The sequence below is a fragment of the Felis catus genome, chromosome B3 (genome assembly GCF_018350175.1).
Source record: "Felis catus isolate Fca126 chromosome B3, F.catus_Fca126_mat1.0, whole genome shotgun sequence".
Lineage (NCBI taxonomy): Eukaryota > Metazoa > Chordata > Mammalia > Carnivora > Felidae > Felis > Felis catus.
The window spans coordinates 136,655,939-136,675,605 of NC_058373.1; the positions used below are offsets into that span (position 1 = coordinate 136,655,939).

The 19,667-nt window shown below is 55.9% G+C and overlaps 1 protein-coding gene and 1 long non-coding RNA gene across 3 annotated transcripts in view; one reads left to right on the top strand and one right to left on the bottom strand.

Moving 5' to 3' along the window:
• Window positions 1-17,748, bottom strand: part of ASB2 (ankyrin repeat and SOCS box containing 2) — a 28,758-nt gene extending 11,010 nt beyond the window's left edge. Inside the window, exons 1-6 of one of the 2 annotated variants that reach the window (XM_023255984.2) lie at window positions 17,543-17,748; window positions 10,803-10,892; window positions 7,574-7,740; window positions 6,608-6,763; window positions 4,046-4,291; window positions 955-1,126 (exon numbers count right to left, since the gene is read on the bottom strand). In XM_023255984.2, coding sequence (XP_023111752.1) covers window positions 955-1,126; window positions 4,046-4,291; window positions 6,608-6,763; window positions 7,574-7,740; window positions 10,803-10,892; window positions 17,543-17,748 — 1,037 coding nt within the window. Of the gene's footprint in view, window positions 1-954; window positions 1,127-4,045; window positions 4,292-6,607; window positions 6,764-7,573; window positions 7,741-10,802; window positions 10,893-12,101; window positions 12,578-17,542 lie in introns of those variants that run through there. The other variant, XM_023255987.2, reaches the window with a different exon arrangement.
• On the top strand, window positions 7,734-18,690 carry LOC109500995. The gene is made up of 2 exons (XR_002158938.3): window positions 7,734-9,603; window positions 16,427-18,690. It is a non-coding gene; the product is annotated as an uncharacterized LOC109500995 (long non-coding RNA).
• The last annotated feature ends 977 nt before the right edge of the window (window positions 18,691-19,667 follow it).

Here is a 19,667-nt window from a genome sequence, read left to right on the forward strand (position 1 = left end):
CACGTTTAACAACTGGCTCTATGGGGAGCAAAGGGGGCCCTGATATGTTGTGGCCAGCAACTTCCGTGGTGTAAACATTCCCACCATGGCCAATTTCCGGCTGCCCGTGTGCACAGTCGGCTCCCGTGAGCGGGTTCGAGTCGGCTCTAGCGCACCTCTGCCTCCGGGCCCCCTGAGTCCCTCTCCTCCAGGGCTGCTGTGGAGCCCAGCTCTCCACACTCTTCCATTATGTCATGAGTTCGTGTGTGTGTGTCTTCCCTCCCCGGAGATCACTCCCGGAGAACTTAAGCTTCTCTCATCTTAATTGAAGTGTGCAGCAGATAGTAAGTGCTCAATAAAGCCTAGCTACTATCATTGGCACTGTCTGTGTTATTGTATCATTGGCACCATTCAGATTATTGGATGTATCCCCTACGTGCTTGCTAACGGCCTGAGAGGCTATCTTTTTCATTTTTATTTTTTTAAGTAGGCTCCATGCCCGGCGTGGGGCTTGAACTCCTGACCCTAATTTCAAGAGCTGGATGCTCTACTGACGGAGCCGGCCAGGCACCCCCTCAGAGGTTACGTCTGCACGCCCAACAGAAATATCCCTTGACCCCGACTCCTATCCTTCCCCCTGAGTGCAATTCCCGTAGAAGCGACTTTTGTAGCGGGTCAGTTCTCGCCGCCTGCAAGATGTGTGACCTCGGGCAAGTCACTTGACCTCTTTGTGCCTTAGCTTCCTCGTGTGATGAAATGGAGGTAAAGGCGTCTACCTCCGGAGATGTGTTAAAAGGATTGTCAACAGCAGTCAGAGGGTGAAGAAGGCCTCCTCCTTTCCACCTGGAAGGCGCCCTCCACCCTGACCCCTCCTGAGCCCCCCTGGTCCCGTGGGCGGGACGCTCGCGGCCCCCGCTCCAGCGGCGTGGGTGAGGCGGGGAAGCCGCGAGCGTCGGTGGCAGGGCCCGGGCTGACCTGTAGTTGCCCTTCTTGGAGGCGATGTGCAGCGGGAGCATGCCGTCCTTGTTGGCCTTGTTGGCATCGGCGCCCTGCGACAGCAGAAACTCCACCACATCCTCGTGTTCGTTCTTGCAAGCCTCGTAGAGGGCGGACGCGCAGTCGCTGGCCTGCGTGTTGATGTCGGCGCCTGGCCAAGGAGAAGGCGGATCAAGGAGTGACCAGGGCGGTCACTGTCAAGCACGGTGCCAACCGCCGTGGCGCATTGGATCATGTAACAACCACTCTGCGACCCTGAGACTGGGGGGGGGGGGGGGGGGCGCTCTCGGAAATGAACAGCTGCCTCGCTGCTGCCGGCATTTCCTGAGCACTTACTACGCGCCAGGCACCCTGCCGTAGGGGAGCTCTCTCTCTTTGCATCCATGGCGTCACTCCACGCAGTCAGTCACAGCTCTTACGTGCGTGTTGCAGACGAGGACACTGAGCACAGAGGACCCACGCAACTTGCCCCAGGCCGCCGGGGTCATAAGTGCGGAGCCCAAACCTGAACCCCGGGGGGTCTGACAGCGGAAGCCCCGGCAGCTGGTCTGATGGCAGAGGCCATGCTCTTCCCCCTCGCTCCATGTGAAAGCATCCAGACCCTGTTCTGAGGAAGCCACCCAGCTCTAGGAGTGCAGAGCCCCCTAATAAAGAAAGACCCCAAGGACCGCCTTAATTGGGATTTGTCCTCCTCCGCCCTCCACCGCAAGGAATACGAGAGGGATTGCTTCCTGTCCCCTCTGAAGAGGGCACTACAGCCTGCTGAGAGGTAAGGACTCGGGGACAGACCCTATCAGCCTCATTTGCAACTTCCCCATCTCCTTCTCAGAGCCCCATGGGTTTCTCTGAGCAAAGAGGTACGGTCTCTTCACCAGTCCCTCCGTATTCTGGAAGGAAAGAGAGCTGAGACAGCAGGAAAGTGTCAGTAAGGGCCGAAGTCAAAAGCATCCGTTAACCACAGCTCTGCTCTGCCTGGGCATTCTGCTTATCTCGGGCTTTCTGGTACTTTTCAATTTGGGTAACTGATTTCTGGTCTGGTGGAAAGAGACAAGAACTAGCTGCCGTTTCTTTTCAGGGCTTGCAAGCCCTGTGGCCTCGGGCAGCCCCTAGGGGCCACACTTTTCCCATCTGTAGACCAGGAAGAATAGTGCCTACCAGTCAGTGTTGCTTTAAGAAGATAAAACATGTTACTACCTGCTATGGACTGGATGTTTGTGTCCCCTCAAAATTCCCAGGTGGAAACTTGATCCCCAGCGCGATGGTGGTAGGAGGTGGGGCCTTTGGGAGGTGCCCCGGTGACGAGGGTGGAGTTGTCATGAGTGGGACTAGTCCCCTTACAAAGGAGACCCCAAAGAGCTGCCTTGCGCCTTCCACCACGTGAAGACCCAGGGAGAAGGTGGCCGTCTGTGAACTAGGAACAGGCTCTCACCAGACACCGAATCTGCCGGCACCTTGATCTTGGACTTCCCAGCCTCTGGGACCGTGAGAAATTAATAAGCACCTGAGGCTGTAAGCCCCTCGGCGTATGGTATTCTGTTACAGTGGCCCAAACAAACTAAGACGATCTCCCTGCACAGTGCTGGGCACAGAGAAGGTACTCAGCAAAGGCCAGTTCTCCAGCACGGAAGGGCTGGGGCACAGAGGCTGGTTCTGCCCCCCCACCCCCCCACCCTGAGGGAAAGCCAGTGAACGGGTCCAAGCTCTTGAAGTCAGTCTCCCTGGAAGCCTGGACCCCGCCAGCAAAGCCGCCCGCTCTCACAAGAAAAATATTTGGCCTTAAAAATGGACTCAGCCCACAAAGGGAGCGAGACCCTGACTCAGACTGTCGGCAGGAGAGCTGGACAGATGTTCAGAGTTGGCCGGTTCCCCTTGCCGGCTGAGGACCCTGCCCTTTGCCCAGCCTCCTTGCCTGGGCTCCCAGGACCCTGCCCGTGCTCCTTTGTTCTCATGCGGGTCGGTCCAGATTTGTCCCTGGCTGCAAGGAAGGGCCCTGGGTTTGTTTTCTCAACTGCTCAGGCGCGTGCTGAGTGAGTGGATGTTTATCCAAGCAAAGTCCCACGATGGTAATTCTCGAGGCCTGGGGTAGCATGGCCAAGTGAAGAAGCATGCAGTTTGGAGTCGAATGCGTGTGGTTGGAACCCAGGCTCTGATGTGACCAACCATTTCACCCCTCTGAGCCTCAGTCTCCTTATCTACTGAATGGGATGAGGACACTCTCCACCTTGTACGGCTATGGAGAAAATCCCATTAGCCTATCCTGTGCTCTCGCTTAACACAGAAGGTCCTCAACCAATTACTTCAGCTCAGCCCGAGGGTCTGGCTTGCTCCTGGCCTCTCTGTCGGGAGGGAGGGAGGTTCACCTCCCACAGAGAGAGAAAAGAAATCGAAGGGGTTCTCTCGGGGAAGAACGGAATGACAACACCCTTTAGCCAGAACAATGCCTCCCATTGTCCCGGGGTCTTCTGTTCACCATGCGGGCAACATTGTTTTATTTTCTCCCGATAACGTGACGAAGATTTTCCCCGGGCAGAGAGTGCCAAGACCCGGGTTCAAATCCCAACTCCTCCACTACTTCGCGGCGAGACCTTGGACAAATCACTTGCCCATCCTGGTCCTTGGTTTCGCCACATGTACACTGAGGAGGTGACCTAAATGCTGTCTGAGGTTCCTCCTGGCCTTGAGGTGTGATGTGGGTGGAAAGAGTAGTTGAAGTGTCAGGAGACCCGGGGTCTGGCTTGTTCCACCACCGGTTTGCTACGTGACTGCAAATAAGTCACTTCCCCTTCCTGGGCCTCCGATTCCGCATTCGTAAAATGAGGATGTTGGGCTAGATTAGCGACGGCACGTGTTTCACGCCATTCCTCCCGCCCGGGCCTGTGCCTCGTTGCAGGCGTCGCTGGCGGATCTCAACACGCTTCCCACCGAGCTTCCCCCTTCTCAACACAGGCCTCCAAGAGGATGCTATTCCCAGGTCAGAGTATGACCTAAGCTTGCCTCCCCTTAGACGTCTGAGGTCCTCCCCGGCGCTGCCCCTCGGGGGCTACGTGACCCGGGGACCCTTAGCACTCACCGTACTTGGCCAGGAACCTCAGGGCCTCCAGCTGCCCGCTCTGGGCGGCCACGAACAAGGGGGTGATGCCATAGGCGTTCTTGGATTCCACCTTGGCGCCTCTGCTCACCAGGATCTCCATGACCTCCAGGTCGTTGCGAGAAACAGACTCGTGCAAAGCGGTCCAGCCTCGGTTGCAGCGGTGATTGGTGTCCGCGTTGTACTGCACCAGCATCCTCACCGCCTCCGCGTTCTTGCGCTCACAGGCTGCAGCCCAGGCACAAAGAAGCGAGGTGGTCAGCAGGGCCCTGGCCGGACCCGGCCGGCCGAGACTTCATTCATTTATTTGTCCATTCACCCGTTCGTCTGCCAGACGTTCTGTCAACAGACATCCACTGGGTCTGTCCCGAGTTCCAGTCCCTGCACTTTACCCAGGATGCACACCTAAAATAACAGTCCTACTCATAGCAGTAATAGTTGCTGGTGTATGTAGCACAGATTAGGTGGCAGGCACTCTGTTCAAAGCACTTTCTGGGCCCCTCCAATATAATTCTCCCAGTCACCTGTAAAGGATGTGGTGCTATCATCCCCCTTCCAACAGAGGAGGAAAATGAGGCACAGAGATGTTAAGCGACTTGCCCAAGGTCACACAGATAGTGGCAGAACAGGGATTCAAACTCAGGCAATCAGGCCCAGCGTCTCTGTCCCTTGGAATGTTCCAGGGTGTCCCTGACTCCTCTCCCTCTCCAGCGCTACAGGCTGCAGTCCTCTACATCACCAGAGCCAGGAGAGGTGGAGGGTCCCAGAAGCCCCGCTCAAAGCCCTTCCTCAGGCTACACACTTAAACTGAGGTAAAATCTGTCTTCTGCGTACAAGACAAAGTCTTGTCGAGTCTTCTCGACCTGCTCACACCTCCCTCTTAAGCCTCATTGCTTTCTATTTTTTTTTTTAATGTTTATTTATTTTTGATAGAGACAGAGCACAAGTGGGGGAGGGGTAGAGAGTGAAGGAGACGCAGAATCCGAAGCAGGCTTCAGGCTCCCAGCTGTCAGCACAGAGCCTGACACGGGGCTCAGACTCATAGACCGTGAGATCATGACCTGAGCCCAAGTTGGTTGTTTAACGGACTGAGCCACCCTGGCGCCCCAAGCCTCATTGCTTTCTAGAACCTAGATGCACTGTTGGCTCTGGTCCAGGGTTATCACCAGGGAGGCTGCTGGGCTCTTGTCTAAATTTACCACTTCTTCGAATCAGGCAGGGGTGAGGGCAAGAAGAGAAAGGGGGCTTCCTGGGTAGTGTTTCAAACAGCACCCCAGGCAAAGCTCCCCACCTCTCGAAGCCTTGGTTTTCTCGCCTGTCAACCAGAGATAATAAAACCTTCCTGAGAGGACCTTGCGAGAGTACTGGGTGAGGGAGTGCATGGAACACTCTAGCACAGTACTTGGCGCGTGGGAGAAGTGCACTCAGCGCCAGGACCCAAGCCTCGGCTGAGAATTGCCCAGTGCTCTGGAAGCTCCCTGTGGGCAGCTCGGCCTCTAGGTGATGGCTCTGGTGCCCGAGGAGACACGACTTCTGAGAAACACTCCCATCTTGGGTCTACAGTGGACCCAGTTACCAGCTGCCAGGCACCTGCTTCCCGTGGAATATTCCAGGTACTGGATACCAGTCACACGGGAAAGCAGGGATGTCTGTCGTTTTTCAAAGTGTAAAGGCCCTCTCATATTTGTATGTGCAAGACCCAAGCCTGATTGCTTAAGCCCGTGGGCATGAACTGGACGCTTTATAATGTCGTAGTTCAGCATATGAACTGTGAGGCAGCTAGCTTGCTGAGTTTAAATCCCAGGTCTGCCCCTTGCTAGCATCTGTGAAATCCTGGGTGCCTCATTTCCTGTCTCTGTGCCTTAGGTCCTCATCTATAACACGGAGATACCTCCCATGTAATGCCCGTCTCCTATGTAGACGGATATTAGGGTTAAACTGAAGAACAGTGCGTGGCACAGAGTAAACACTCAGTAAATACCAGCTATTACGATGATTCAGATTTTGCAAGAGATGCCAGTGTCCTCGGGTGATGTACTGAATGAGCCAGGCTAGGTTTCTGGTTTGTTTTAAATGTCCCGGAGGTACAGATTTCCTTTCATACCTCTTTGCCTCTGCCTATGCTGTTCCCTCCGCTGGTCCAGCTGGACACAGCCTCCTGTTCCAGCTCAGCTCCGACGCCCCCTTTTGTGGGTGCTCACCCCCAACGCTAGAGCCCTCCCTGATGCTCCCGGTTGCATCATGCTGAGATCTTTGTTGCCTGGCTGTTTATGTTGTCTGTGTGTCGCTGCCCACTGGGCTGGGAGAGCGCTGGGGCACCGATCATAGCTTTTTGTTTCTGGGCCCTCAGCGTTCCTCGGCGTGCCGGGCCCACAGGAGGACTTGGGTAGCGTGGCCCGTAGACATCCGCCCTTCACAGGAGACCCCTGGCTGGGGAGAAGGGGGGCTAGGGAGGGAGTTATGCACTTCGGGAGCAATGTTCCCAATTGTCCACCTGCCCTCTGGACCCTTCCCCAGGGAAGCCCACTGTGGGGGGGGGCTCACCTTTGTAGAGCGGGGTCTCTCGGGACTTGTTGGAGATGTCAGGCTCGGCGCCAGCCTGGAGGAGGGATTGGAGGCAGTCCAGGTGTCCCCTGCACGTCGCCAGGTAAAGGGCCGTTTCCTCCTGCAGGGTGCGCTGGTCGATGACTGCAGGGTATGCTGGGGAGAACAGACAGGGAGTTCGTGAAGGGGGAAGATGCTCCCACCTTCCCAACACAAAGGTGGCCCCAATTTCTGCCCAATTCCAACGACAGACATGCGTGGCATCCACCTAAATATACCATCCATCCTTTGGCCCTGGACTCCGTTGCTCTCACGGGGCTGCTTCAGCTTCCCACTTGTATTATCTCGGCTTAGATGCCACCTCCTCTGGGAAGCTTTCCCTGGTTGAACCCCTCTCCCTCTCTGAATGACCCTCTCTGAATTTCCCACCAGCCACGGCCAGAAGCTCCGTCTCCTACAACTGGTTCTGCCCTAGAGTATGGCGGGCTGTCTGGGGCTCATTCTCCTTCAGGGCAGAGGTAAGTCCTGCCTGCAAGTGTTACCTTATCCACATCTGGCTGGGGGGCAAGGCGAGGCTCCGAGAGGAGGCACGATTTGCCCAGGTTCCCACAGCTGTGGGGGACAGCCTTGGCGGGGCATAGGCACAGCTGCAGTATTTTCCACACCACATCAGCCCCTGGAACATTCTGGAACAAGCTGGCAGTGGCTCTCCCAAAAGTCAGCCCTCCCCCACTCCTTTTCTAGGAATTAGGCTCTGCTGTCCTGAAAGGCCCAGAGCGGTGGCAGCAGGGCGGGTGGGGACGAGCCACTTTTCTCTCCCAGCGTGGTGACTTTAACTCTGCCGTGGGGGTAAGAATCTTGCCTCTCACCCTCCCCCTGCCCAAGACAGTTGACGCTCCGGAAAAGAAGGAGCCCCACCCCCAGTCCTGTTCCCAGCCCTGGCTGCACCCGGAGCCGCGGCCTCACCTTGCTGCAGGGCCTTGAGGCAGCTCAGCTGGCCGTAGTAGGCCGCCTCATGCAGCGGCAGCCAGCCCTCCTTGTTGGGCTCTGCGAGGTTCTTGCCCGCCTTGATCATAGCCTTCAAGGCCTCTTCATCACCTTCCTTGATGGCCTTCAGCACCGGGTCCACAGGCCTGTGACAGCAAGGGGCGGGGCACTCCTCAGGACCCAGGCGGCAGAGGAGGGGCGGGTCGTTTTTCTCCCCACAGGGAGAGGGAACGCGGGGCTGCTGGTGGCCGGGGGCAGTGCTGGCTGTGGGACCACTCGGTCCTGCTTGGCCCCTGCTGGTCTGGAACAGGTGCTCAGCCCCCTGCCGGCAGTGTCCTCCTCAATAAGGAGAATAATCCTTCCTAAACCACATGGGCGTGCCCTGGAACTCAGCCCCGACCTTGGCCCTGACCTTGGCCCCTCTGGCTTATCCATCCACCAGCTATCCATCACAGCTTCCTCAGGCCTGTCAAGCCTGTCAGGCCCAGGTCAGCCTCTCCCTGCCTCCGGTCATAAGCCCTCATGTAACCACTGGCCTTTGCGTGTCTCTGAACAGTTATTTGATGCTATCTGTGTCCCCCGCTGGACTATGAGTCCCAGGAAGACAGGGACAGCACCTTTATTTCTTCCATCTCTCATGATTTCATTCTCAGGGCCTAGCTCAGTGTCTGGTCCATAATAGGTACTCAGTAAATATTCAAAGAAAGGAAAGAAAGAAAGAAAGAAAGAAAGAAAGAAAGAGGCAGAGAGGAAAGGAAGGAGGGAAGGAAGGAAGGAAGGAAGGAAGGAAGGAAGGAAGGAAGGAAACTTCCAGAAGCTAACGATTATTTCACTCCTTCATCTCTTCTATTTCCTCCCATTTCCAAAAAGATGACCTCTCCCCTACTAGCATTTTGCTTGCTTCTTTGGGAATTTTATTTGTATCTTGTTCAAAACATTCTTTGCAACGGCCTCCTTTGTGCATTTGGAGGACAAGCTGGCCTATACAAGTAAATGTGGGGGCTCCGGTCGAGCCTTGCCACTGTTTGGTCCCCCTGCGAGCAGCCCAGGACCCGGGGTCCTTCCACGCCTTTATCTCCAAGTGGGCACCATGTAGGGAAAGTCTACGACACATGGCAGGCTCGTTCACTTCCACGGATGGAAACCGAGGGTCTCTTTTAGACGGGGCTCCTTGGTGGCCAAAAGAAAATTAGGGAAGGAAGCCCTCTGTCCCTGCGCCTTGCAGGGCTGCATTTAACGTTACACCGAGACCACGTCTACCAAGAGGATTCGGGCAGACAGTGCCGGCCCCCAGACGGATGGGTAACTGACCCCGTGGGAGCTGTTTCAGTGCAGCGTGCTAGCACTTACCGGGAACCTTTGGGGCCAGTTTGCACATCAAGCAGCTCTGAGACCAGAGTCCCTCAGAGGGGGGCTCTTTCCAGTGAGCATGTCTCTGGGGTCTTCCCCTCCTTGTTCCTCACCCTTTACCCTCACCCCTAGAAGCTTTAGCTGCTGAAAGACTTCCATCCTTGAAGGACTAATACGTGTGAAGCCTGCACAGTCTTAAACTTCTGAATGTCCGAGAGATTTCAGGGCTACCATGAATGACAACTTCTTTGCTACTTCACTCATGCATTCATTCATTCACTGAGCTCCCTTCCCTCCACCCTTGCGTCAGTGAGGACCAGGACAGCCGTGAGTGAGAAGGTGAGACCGGAGGCAGGCCTTGTTCCCAGGGCGCTCACCCACGTCAGGGGGCAGGATGGGCCCCGAGGGTCCACGGGGCCGGCCCCTTGACCCTCCCAGCTGCTTCCTCCGTCGTGAGCGGCACTTCCTCCTGACTTTCAGCCCCTCGTGTTATTAATAGCTTCAGAGCACAGATGCCGGTTAAGTTACAGACCCACGAGCGAACTGGGCAACTGACCAGATAAGCCCCGAAGTCCCCATCAACGCCATCACTACCACCTTGGTGAGTTCTTACGAGCGGCCAGAGCAGCCCCTGCTGGCGTCAGGAAGAGCCCGGCTGGGTATGTATCCCGGCTCCCCTGGCAGGTGTCCCGTGGGACCCCAGCTGAAGGGGAAGAGAGGAGGGCTGGCTGTTCTCGTGGACGGGGCGGGGGGTGGGGGTGGGGGTGGGGGATGCGCAGTCTCATGAGAACACTCCCAGGACCTGCCGCCCAGCCTGGCTCTCGTCCAGCTGTGGTGCAAGGACCCTGAAGCTCTCGGGCGCACATGCCAACTGCTGCTCTAGGAGCTCAGCCAAAGCCCCGCCCTGAGGTAGGGGGAGGCTGCTGGGGGTGTCAGACCCTCAGAGACCGAGGAGCTAGACACGACCCCGGAGGCCGCTCTGTCCTCTCCAACCTTCTCTCACAGAGAAGGGAGATTCAGAGAGGGACAGCGACTCACAGGCAGCCACACAGGAAGGGGCAGCAGTGCCGAGACCAGAGTCTGGGGCCCCCTTTTCCAGACTGTCAGAATTCCACCCACAGCCCCAAGGAAGTCAGGGCGGCAGGGTTTGAAAAGAGCTGGGAAGAGACTCAAAACACTGGCCCATTGCCTCCTCCCCTCTCTGCAACATAACTGGAGCAAGGAGATAGGGGTTCCCGCGACGGGGGGCCCCTCTTTTGCTTTTAGCTGCTTCTGGGGTCGATACAGGGGGGCGGAGAAGGGGCAGCACGGATCCGTTTTCCAAGGACGCACCTAGCCCAGCACCCTGGTGCCAGGCACACAGAACCCCTCCTGCAGCCCAGATTATTTCTGGATTTTACCGCCTGGCACTGAACAAATACAGGCAACGAGGCAAAACAAAGACCACAGGCGTAAGCGTTGTAGATATGCTCAGATACACCCATGGTGACGCAGGGGGGAAACTGAGATAAACAGAAGGTGCAGCTGACTCATCAGCTTCGGCTCAGAGTTCCTCTGGGCTTTTGTGGGGGGGGGTCCTAGGGCCATCTTCCACGGGGCTGTTCCGTCCCCCGGGGCCCACGTGGGGGGCATTGCGGGCTCAGTCACAGGCACAGCCCCACTGACAGTCTTGAACTGAGTCTGTGACTGCTAAGCTCAGCTCAGCTGGGTCTCAGGGGGGACACACGTGAGAGTGGTGTGCCCGGGAGGTCCCTCCAGGATGCCCCCCTTCCTGGGGTCTGCTTCCCACTCCCCACCCCCCACTAACCCTAGGCGGAAGAGTGAACTTGCACGGTCTCGGGGGCTGGGGGTCACTTACGCCAGCTGGGAGTTCCTGTATTTCTGCATGACCCCTTGGAACAGGCCCATGGGGCCCGAGGCAGGCGAGTTCTCAGGAGGCACAGTCGACCTGGAGGGTGCAGGGCAGGAGTGAAAGAGGGAAAAATACTCTGCATAAGAGAAGCGGGTCATGGCCGGAGGCAGGATCCAGGATGGAGGGATCGCAAGGGGAAAGACTGACAGACAGACACAGGGCTCTGAACCAAAGCAGATGGCCGGGTCCTCTCTGTGTGCTGGACACAGCTGCTGTGTCTCCGGATTATTTTTGGCCCTTGGAGGAAGCCCTGGGAGATTTAAATGACCATATAAGACAACAATGAGGTTAACCTCATCCCCGCCCCCACGGCCCCCTCCCCAGCCAACCCCGCAGGAGGCAGATACGAAGCAAGGTGACATTCTTCACCAGAGAGGATGTGAGAAGAGTCAGCGGCAGGTCCCTGGATGGAAGGGGCTCAGTCTCGGGCTGGCCAGGCTGGGTCCCAACAGGGATGGGCAAGAGGTTCTTGGAGGTTGTCGGGGGGGGGGGACAAGGGAGCGTGGCTGGGAAGCCAAACCAGGTCTGGACTCCCGCATCCGCCTCGCCGGGTCCTCGTTAGAGGGTCCTGCTGTCCCAGGAACACGCAGGACAGCAGTTACAGCAAAAGGCCATCGGGGGGGCCAGGGCTTGGAGTCAGACAGACACAGGTTCAAATCTAGGCTCTGGCACTCTCCGGCCCTGTGACCTCAGACCGGTTGAGCTTTTCTGGGTTTTAGTTTTCTGCATAACCCAGTGTCGGAAGCCGTGAGGCTGGAGCGAGTGAGCTCAGCTGGGGTCCAGGCACGGGGGTGCTCGGCACATGTCCACCACTAACTTGATCATGATTTCACTTCTCCGAGCCTCAGTTTCCCCACCCCCTTGGGCTTTGGTGAGGATGGGAGGGGTGAAAGGGGGTGTGGTGGCCACGCCACAGATCGAATTGATTGGGGTGCCAGGTGCCATGGACACTCCAGGAGGCCTGGCCTGGTTCCCCCGCACCCCTCGGGGGTGCCCCGTGGGACTGAGGACATTGCTATGTGTGACCAGCACCCTGTGGTGTTTGCAGGTGCTAGAACTGTGACCCTGAGGAGGCCCACGCTCCTCCAAGATAGGCCAGAACCTGGAGGGGGGGTGGAGGCAAGACAAGGAAGCCGGCCCGCCTTGCTTTGGCCATCTCCGCGCGGGGGTACCGCCAGGCCGGCCACCTTCATTCTCCTCACTGTCACTGCCTTCCTCCGTGCTCTTCTGAGTGTTACTACTCACCTTTCCTGACCACCACCTGTGTGCGCCCATCCATCAGTCCTCTAGAGCGGGTACGAACGTCCTCACCCTTGACAGACGGGTAAACTGAGGCTCCGGGAGGTGGGTCACTGCCCCGGGCTCGCACGCAGCTGAGCAGAGCAGAGGCCGACTCAGGTCTGTCTGCAGAGGTCCTGATGCCCCTGCCTCCTGCCTCTTCATCCTGTCATTGGCTCTAAGGGCTCTACTCTGACCGGCCCTGCGACTTTGAGCAAGGCCCCGCCCCCCCTTTGTGCCTCAGTTTCCTCATTTGTTAGATGTGGAGGCGCGACCGGACGGGGGGGTTTCCCCACTGCTTCTGTAGCTGCGGAGCCTTTGCTGAAATGAACTCACGTGGAAACTTTGCGTGTCAAACAGATCTAAGAGACCACATCCTGGGAAGGGGGCGGTTGTGCAAAGCCTGGCCCTGCCGAGGCCCCTCTCCACCCCCCGGAAAGCAGAGCATGCTGGGCAGGGTGGAAGGCGGCCTGGGGCCCAGCTCACAGCACCCCCCCCCCACCCCGCCCCGCCACTGTGTGGTCCTGACAAAGCTCTGCGTCTCTGTCTGGGCAGGATCCTGGAGTCCCAGCCACCTTCATCACTGGCCTGTGTGTTACTGCTGTCAGGATGTTTTTAGCAAGACGATAAGCGCCAATAAAAACCCATCACACCACCCTAAGACCAGGACAATCTCTGGCAAAATAACTACAGCAAGACAGGGACGGCGAGGCGGCTGGGGGTGACAGCTGTGGTGACGGGGATGTCCCTCACGACCATGCAGGGCCTCGCCTCACTTCTGTCCTCCCCACCAGCTGGATGTTGTTCCCGCTTCGCAGAGGAGGAAGCAGGCAGACCGAGTCCCGCGCAACAAGAGTTTCCCACTCCCTGCTCCGTCCCAAGCCTTGTGCCAGGGCCTGGGATGCAGACCATAGAGTCTCCGGGGAGGGGGCGAAAGAGAGCAGGGACTCCTCCTGGAACCCTGTGGTCAGTCGTGAACTCGGCTTTAGGGGGATGGGCAGGGCAAGCGCTCAGAGCAACCGAGTGCTGAGCTGAGCCTCACGCTACATGGGGAGCCGGTCCAGTCAAGGCTGCGGGCCCCACTTCCCCTCAGCCCCGAGGCAGGGGGGGAATTCCCAGCAGAGAAAACCACCGGGGTTAGTCATCAGAGGTAAGAGAAACCTGGCAGGATGTGGGCAAAGGTCGTGCCCTGGAAGAGGCCCAGGTAGGGCCCCTGTCCTTCACGTAGGCGGCAGCTCGGGGGGTCAGGAGTACAGCACTGTCACCAAAAGTCCTGGCCCCTACTCCAGACACGGGTCAGGCTCAGGGAGAGTGGGGACCTGGGCTGCAATGACAAGGCTCCCCAACTTCTCCGAGAGCTGACAGCCCCAGGGAGGGCATTAAATTCGGCTGGACCCGGCTGAACACCGGTGGCTCCAACCAGAGGTTCAAAGAGGTTTGCTTCCTCCAGCCTACTTTGCGAACTCCTATTCATCCTGCAAAACTCACCTGCTTGACTAAGGGAATCGACCCTCTCTGTGTCCTCCTGAAACTGAGGCAAGCCTCTTTGCTGCGCCCTTCCTGTTGGGCCATTGTGTACATCTGGGACCCTTGTTAGACTGCAAACTTGGGGAGGAGAGGGACGAGGCCTGATTCACATCCAGGTGCCAAGAAGGCACCTGGCACCTCCTAAGAGCACGGTCGGTGTGGGTGGTTTGATTTGAATTCTCTGCAGTTGTGCACACATCAACCCAAACAAATTTCTACTTTATGCTTTCCTCCATTGTCGTCTTAGAAATGTAACCTTAAAAACGCGCAGAACTTTAAAGACTGGGAAGACCCAGATTCCTGGGCCCACTGTGGGCTGGTCCATCATCGTAACCTTGGGCTCTCTGGTTCGTGGCTGCATGAACCCTACTTCTCCATGGGATGGGAAGTTGGGTCTACCTTTCAGGGAGCCCTCAGGGGGCCAAAGTTCAGCAGATGATCCCTATGCATGTTTCTGACTTCATCCCTTACATCGTGGTGGGAGAGAAGCAAACTGGAAAAAAATGGCTTTAGAAGGGGACGTTATATTTTCTCTGGGATGTGGATCTGGCTTTCATTTCTAGGACCCCGAAGTCTCAGTTGACCTTTGCGTCCACAGTCGCCATTTTGGTCACAAGGTGAAAACAATAAATTATATTTATAGAGCATTTTATTGGTTTTGAAATGCAGTTATTTGCCTCAAAACATTTCTTGGGCACCTACAACAATCTAAGCCCTTTGCCGGGCACTGAGGATACCAAAGTAGGCAATATCTGCTCCCTGTCCCTAAAGAGGTTGTATAGTATAGTTGGGGACACTCTCAGGAGGCCAGATAATGCCTTCCTATAGTGACGCAAAAGCTTGTCCATGAAACAGAGGTGGTCATGACGTGGGCGCTCTGGGTGCTCAGAGAGGAGGTGGGGGAAGGTCAACTCAAGCCGGGAGATGTGAAGAAGGTGCCATTTTTATTTGCTTTTCATAAGAACACTGCATGTCGGCTAGGCAAGTTTTTGTTATTACCATTTTAAGGATAGGATTGTTGGGACTCAGAAAGGTTAAGTAACGTGCCTAAGGTCACACAGCCAGTATGTAACAGAAGAAGGATTTGAACCTCCAAACCCACTTCTCTTTCCACTCTACTCTGCTACCTTTCTATGCATTCCTTTATTCACCCAGTAGTCGCTCACAGACAGCCATTTGGTGGCTGCTATGGGTCATGAGCTGTGTGCTAGACAAGAGGCTTCACAGGAAGGAAGATGAGTGAGGCCCCTGCCCTCGTGGCCGAAACAAGTACATAGAAACTGTAAGTCATAGTTGGGGCGATGAAGGAAACAGCCAAGGGAGCGAGTAAGGGGGAGACCTGTTTGACCTGGAAGGGTGATCAGGCAGGATTTGCTGAGGAGGTGACCTTCCATTGAGAAGGAGCCAGCCATGTGGAGCCCTGGGACATGTACGATGTCCTGTCCCGACACCTGCTCTGGGCTTTGATGGCGACTCTGCTCTTTGGGGATAAAAGGATTCTACTGGGTCCTGTGCTCCTTGAAATGCCATGTCTGGGAACGTGGGCACAAACCAGTGTGTCTCTTGCCATTGGGGACCCTGAAACTCTGTGGGTAGGAGGTGGCTGTAATGAGACCCAAACCCCACTTCAAAGCGGAGGAAGGAGAGGCATGGAAAGAGGCCTTTGCAGGATGGGCAGAGCTGGTTAAGCGTCCGAGCGGCAGAGCGGGACAGACGTCGGTTCTGTTCCTGGTCCTGCTGGGTGCACGTTTATAACATCGAGCCCAGAAATGTCCACCTTGCGCGGCTTTTGGAAGGATTAGCTGAAAGGCTGTGTGCTGGGCGCATGGAAAGCACTCAGTGTGCATCTGGGGCGGGGCGGGGGGTGGGGGAGGCATGGGCTTCCCCAGCAGGACCCAAGCCTGCCCGTCTTCCAGAGATGAAAGGGCAGAGCTGAATCTGGGAGATTTCAGCTCCCATCAGGAGTGAGAAGGTGCAGGGTCAACCCCCTCCCCTGTATTACTTGTGCCTGGAACTTAGGTGATGGCTGTGTGACCCTGGGTAAGTCATTTCCCTTCCTCTGTGAGAGCTTTTGTCTCAGGAGCCTGGATAAGGGTTTGTGTCCCATGGTGGGTCTGTCCTTCCTTGCCCACCAGAGGAAAGAGGAGGTCAGGGTCCGGACCCCACGAGCCCACTCGGTTCTAATGTTTGTAAGTGTCCCCAGGAGGCCGGGGGGTGGGGCCCCCCCCACACTGGGGAGAAGGCTGCAGATACCCCAGGGGATGTTCTCTCTATCTGATCTCCTCTTGAGAAAGAGGAACTTGTGGTCTGACTTAGGATGAACCAGCCGGAACAGGAACCAGGGCCTCCCAGAGCACCGGCCATGAAGTCACTTCTGTTTCTAAGGCTGGGTTCCAGCATGGGACACCCTCAGGTGCAGCCCAGTGACCTGGTGCCTCCTACTCCTTCCCGCCGCCCAAGGAGGCTGCCCATCTTCCCCCTTAGAAGGGGTTCCTCGGTGCGGGGCAGCCTGAGTCCTTGCCCAATCTGCCTGGCAGAGGAGGTCCAGCCTCAGCAACGGCCAAAGTCACTTTGGGGAGCGCCTGGTGGCTATCATCAGGACAGGGCTGGGAGGTACCACCACCCACCTTCAACCCTGTCAACTGAGACCGGATATTAGAGACGGTCTGTCCCCTGTTGCTAAGAGAGCTTACAGGACTTGCCCAAGGCCACACAGAAAGTCAGCTGGCTGCTGGAGACGATGAGATTTTTTTTTTTTTAAGTAGGCTCCATGCCCAACCAGGGGCTCGAACTCACGACCCTGAGAGCCGCACACTCCACTGACTGAGCCAGCCAGGCGCCCCTGGAGACAATGAGATTTGAGGCCCGTGTCCTGAGGCCACAGAACATAACTGTTCCACCCACCACCACCACCCCCAAATACGGACTTGACCTGGATTCGGTGAGGAACAGAGCATTTTTAAACACAGCTTTCCTCCCTAAGAGCATCTTAAGATCCAATGCTTGATTACCTCTCTGGTTCCCCCCTCCTGCAAAGAAGGTACCCTCTGGATCTGTGCTGTCCACATGTGGCTGGTGAGCCGTGGCGATGCGGCTAGCCTGAACTGAGATGGTCTGTGAGGGCGAAGCGCACACTGGATTCCAAAGACTTGGTAGGACAAAGAGAACGTAAAAGTCTCCTTCATAATTTTCCTATTGAGGACACGTGGCAATGATAATATTTTCCACCTAAATTAATTTCACCTCTTTGTCTTTCTGTGTGTAGTGTGGCTGTGAGGAGATTCAGAATTGCCTGTGTGGAACTTCGGGGGTGGCTCGCATCATATTTCTACGGTGCTGCCCCAGGAGGTCCTGCCATTGAGGTCCTGCTGAGACAGGGGAGCCAGAGCCAAGGAGGAATGGGTGACTTTGCTGGGCAAATGTCCCTTGCTTCTCAGACGTGTTTTCCCAGGAAGACTGCATCGGTAAGGTGGGGAGCTCTGCTCAGGACTCAGAACATCAACCCCACCGCATTCAAATATAAAGCCAGTGGTACAAAGCCGAGCCATGATCTTTGGAACCGGATCGTTCCAGTCTCCGCAACACCATCCACTAGCTGTGCAACCTGGGACTAGTTACCAGCCCTGAGCTTCCGTGTCCTCCTTTATAAAATGGGAATATAGCAGAGAGCCTCCTGGAAGGTCTGTAAGAGGGTTAAATGAGGTGAAACGAGTATAGCGCCTACTAGAGTGCCTGGCCTGTCAAACCTCGGTAAGTTTCGATAACAAACGTGAGTCTTTAAGCTGTAAAAAGGTACCCTACAGACCGAGGCTTTGGTCTTGGGTTAGCAGCGTTTGGGATCTGCACCTCACGGGTATCCTAGTTGGCTTCTCCTCGCTCACCTGGTCCATGGGTAGAAATGGGCAGGTTGGCGATTGGCTCGTGTGGACACAGTGGCCTCAGCCGTGGTTGGGCCCCGAGTCTTGTCAGCCAGGCTCTGCTCAATGGCCATCTGGACCAGCTCGTCCTCGCTCAGGCTGCTATACAGGCTGTATTCCTCATTCCCAATGGTACGCTGTCCGCCCCGAGCGCTGATCTCCATGGTCATTGTCTTCTGCCTCTCACCCCGGCCTCCAGAAGAGGCACTCCGAGGGGAGGAGAACGCAGTAAGTCAGAAAGCCCTGTGACGAGACCGAAACCATCCTGGTCACTAACAGTTTGGCAAGAGAGTTATGTTTACCAGCAGAGAAGGCTGTGCTTTCCTCTGGCAAGCTCACGATCATTGTTTATCTATTCATTTTGTCACGTGATCCACTCAAACATCCATTCAGCTCCCCATCTCTCCATCCACTCGTCTGCTCATCAACACACCCACCTATCTAGTCATCCATCCGATCGTTCGCCCATCTGCCCGTTGATTCATTCTCCCGTGCAGCCATCTGTCCACCCACCTACTCATTTACCCATCTACATCTGTCCATTTATCCAACCGCCTAATCATCCATCCAACCGATCGTGACCCGTCCCCTGATCTATCTGTCCACCTACCCGTCCATGTATCCACCCACCTTCCCATTCACCCGCTCTTACATCTCTCTATGCAACCAACCATCCGTTTGCCCACCATTCATTTTTCCGTCCCAGACAGCTTGTCTACACGTGCATGCATGCTTCACTAACTGACAGAGTATTTATTGAGCACCTACTCCGTGTCAGGTGCGCCTCTAAGCGCTGGCGATATAACAATGATGCCAACGGACAAAAATCCCTGCCGTCACCGAGAGTACACAACAATGTCTATGTTCCTTCCTTCCAACAACCTCCCATTCCAGCACGTCACCTGGTCTCTGTGCTGGGCCGGGGCTGAGAATGTTAGAGATCAATCAGACATGGGCCTGCCCCTTGGGTCCGCAGGATCTAGTTAAAATCAATCATTAAAACGATTTGCCGTGTGAATTCCAAGGACTCTCTTCTTGAAAGAAGTTGCCTCGGGGAGAAGTGGACTTTGGTTGAATCAACTCATTTTCGGAAATAAAGTCAAATCAACGAAGCCTGCTTTCTGTTTTGACCGGCGAACAGGCAGTGTGACTGTAGGTCAGTAGTTCTCAGCCCTGGCGGAACATTAGAACCCATGAGGCCGTTTGAAAACTACCCCAAATACCAGTGCTATAATTTGGTTTGTTTAGCAAATATTCACTCCCCACTCCCCGGAGGCAAGGGTATCCCTGTTCCCGCTGAGATCGGGCTTGGCCCTGTGACTTCCTCTGGCCGATGAACGTTGGTAGACCTGGTAAAGCAACTACTGATATGTGGGTCTGTGTCGCCCCGGAGCCGCTGCCCATTAGCTGGGCCCCAGAGTGGACCTACTTGGGGCAGCCTGAGCCCAACCCGCACAGGGGAGCCCCTCCCAGCCAAGACTGCAACCGGAAGCCTACGTCAGCCCAGCTGCCGTGACCCGCAGACCCACAGCATGAGAATAAGTGCTTAATTGGGGTGCTTTGTTACACAGCATCCTTGCGGCTCTAGCTAACCGATGCCCAAGGATATCCAAGTGGCCAAGAACCAGATGGAAGGATGCCGGACTTCCCAAGTGTTTGGGAGGCCGTTCAAATTAAGATCCTAATACAACACCACTGTCTACCCAACAGAATGGCCCCCATGGAAAAGATGTGCAATAGCAAGTGTTGGGGGGTGGGGGCGGGGCACGTGAAGCGACCAGATCACCCACCACCATTGGTAGGAGTATCAGATGGTAAAAAGCCCTTTGGAAAATTGATGGCATTTGCTAAAGCTGAACAAATGCATCCTGTGACCCCCAAATTCCAGTCCCAGCTCTAGGGTCAAAAGAACCAGGTACATGTATTCACCATAAAACAAGCCCCAAAATATTCATAGCAGTGCCATTCATAAGAAAACTGAGTGGAAACTACCTAAGTGTCTCTGAACATTTGAATGGGTTGAGTGTTGAATGGGTGACCGCGTTGGGGTGTATTCCCGTGATGCACCAACAAGATAGACAAACCACCA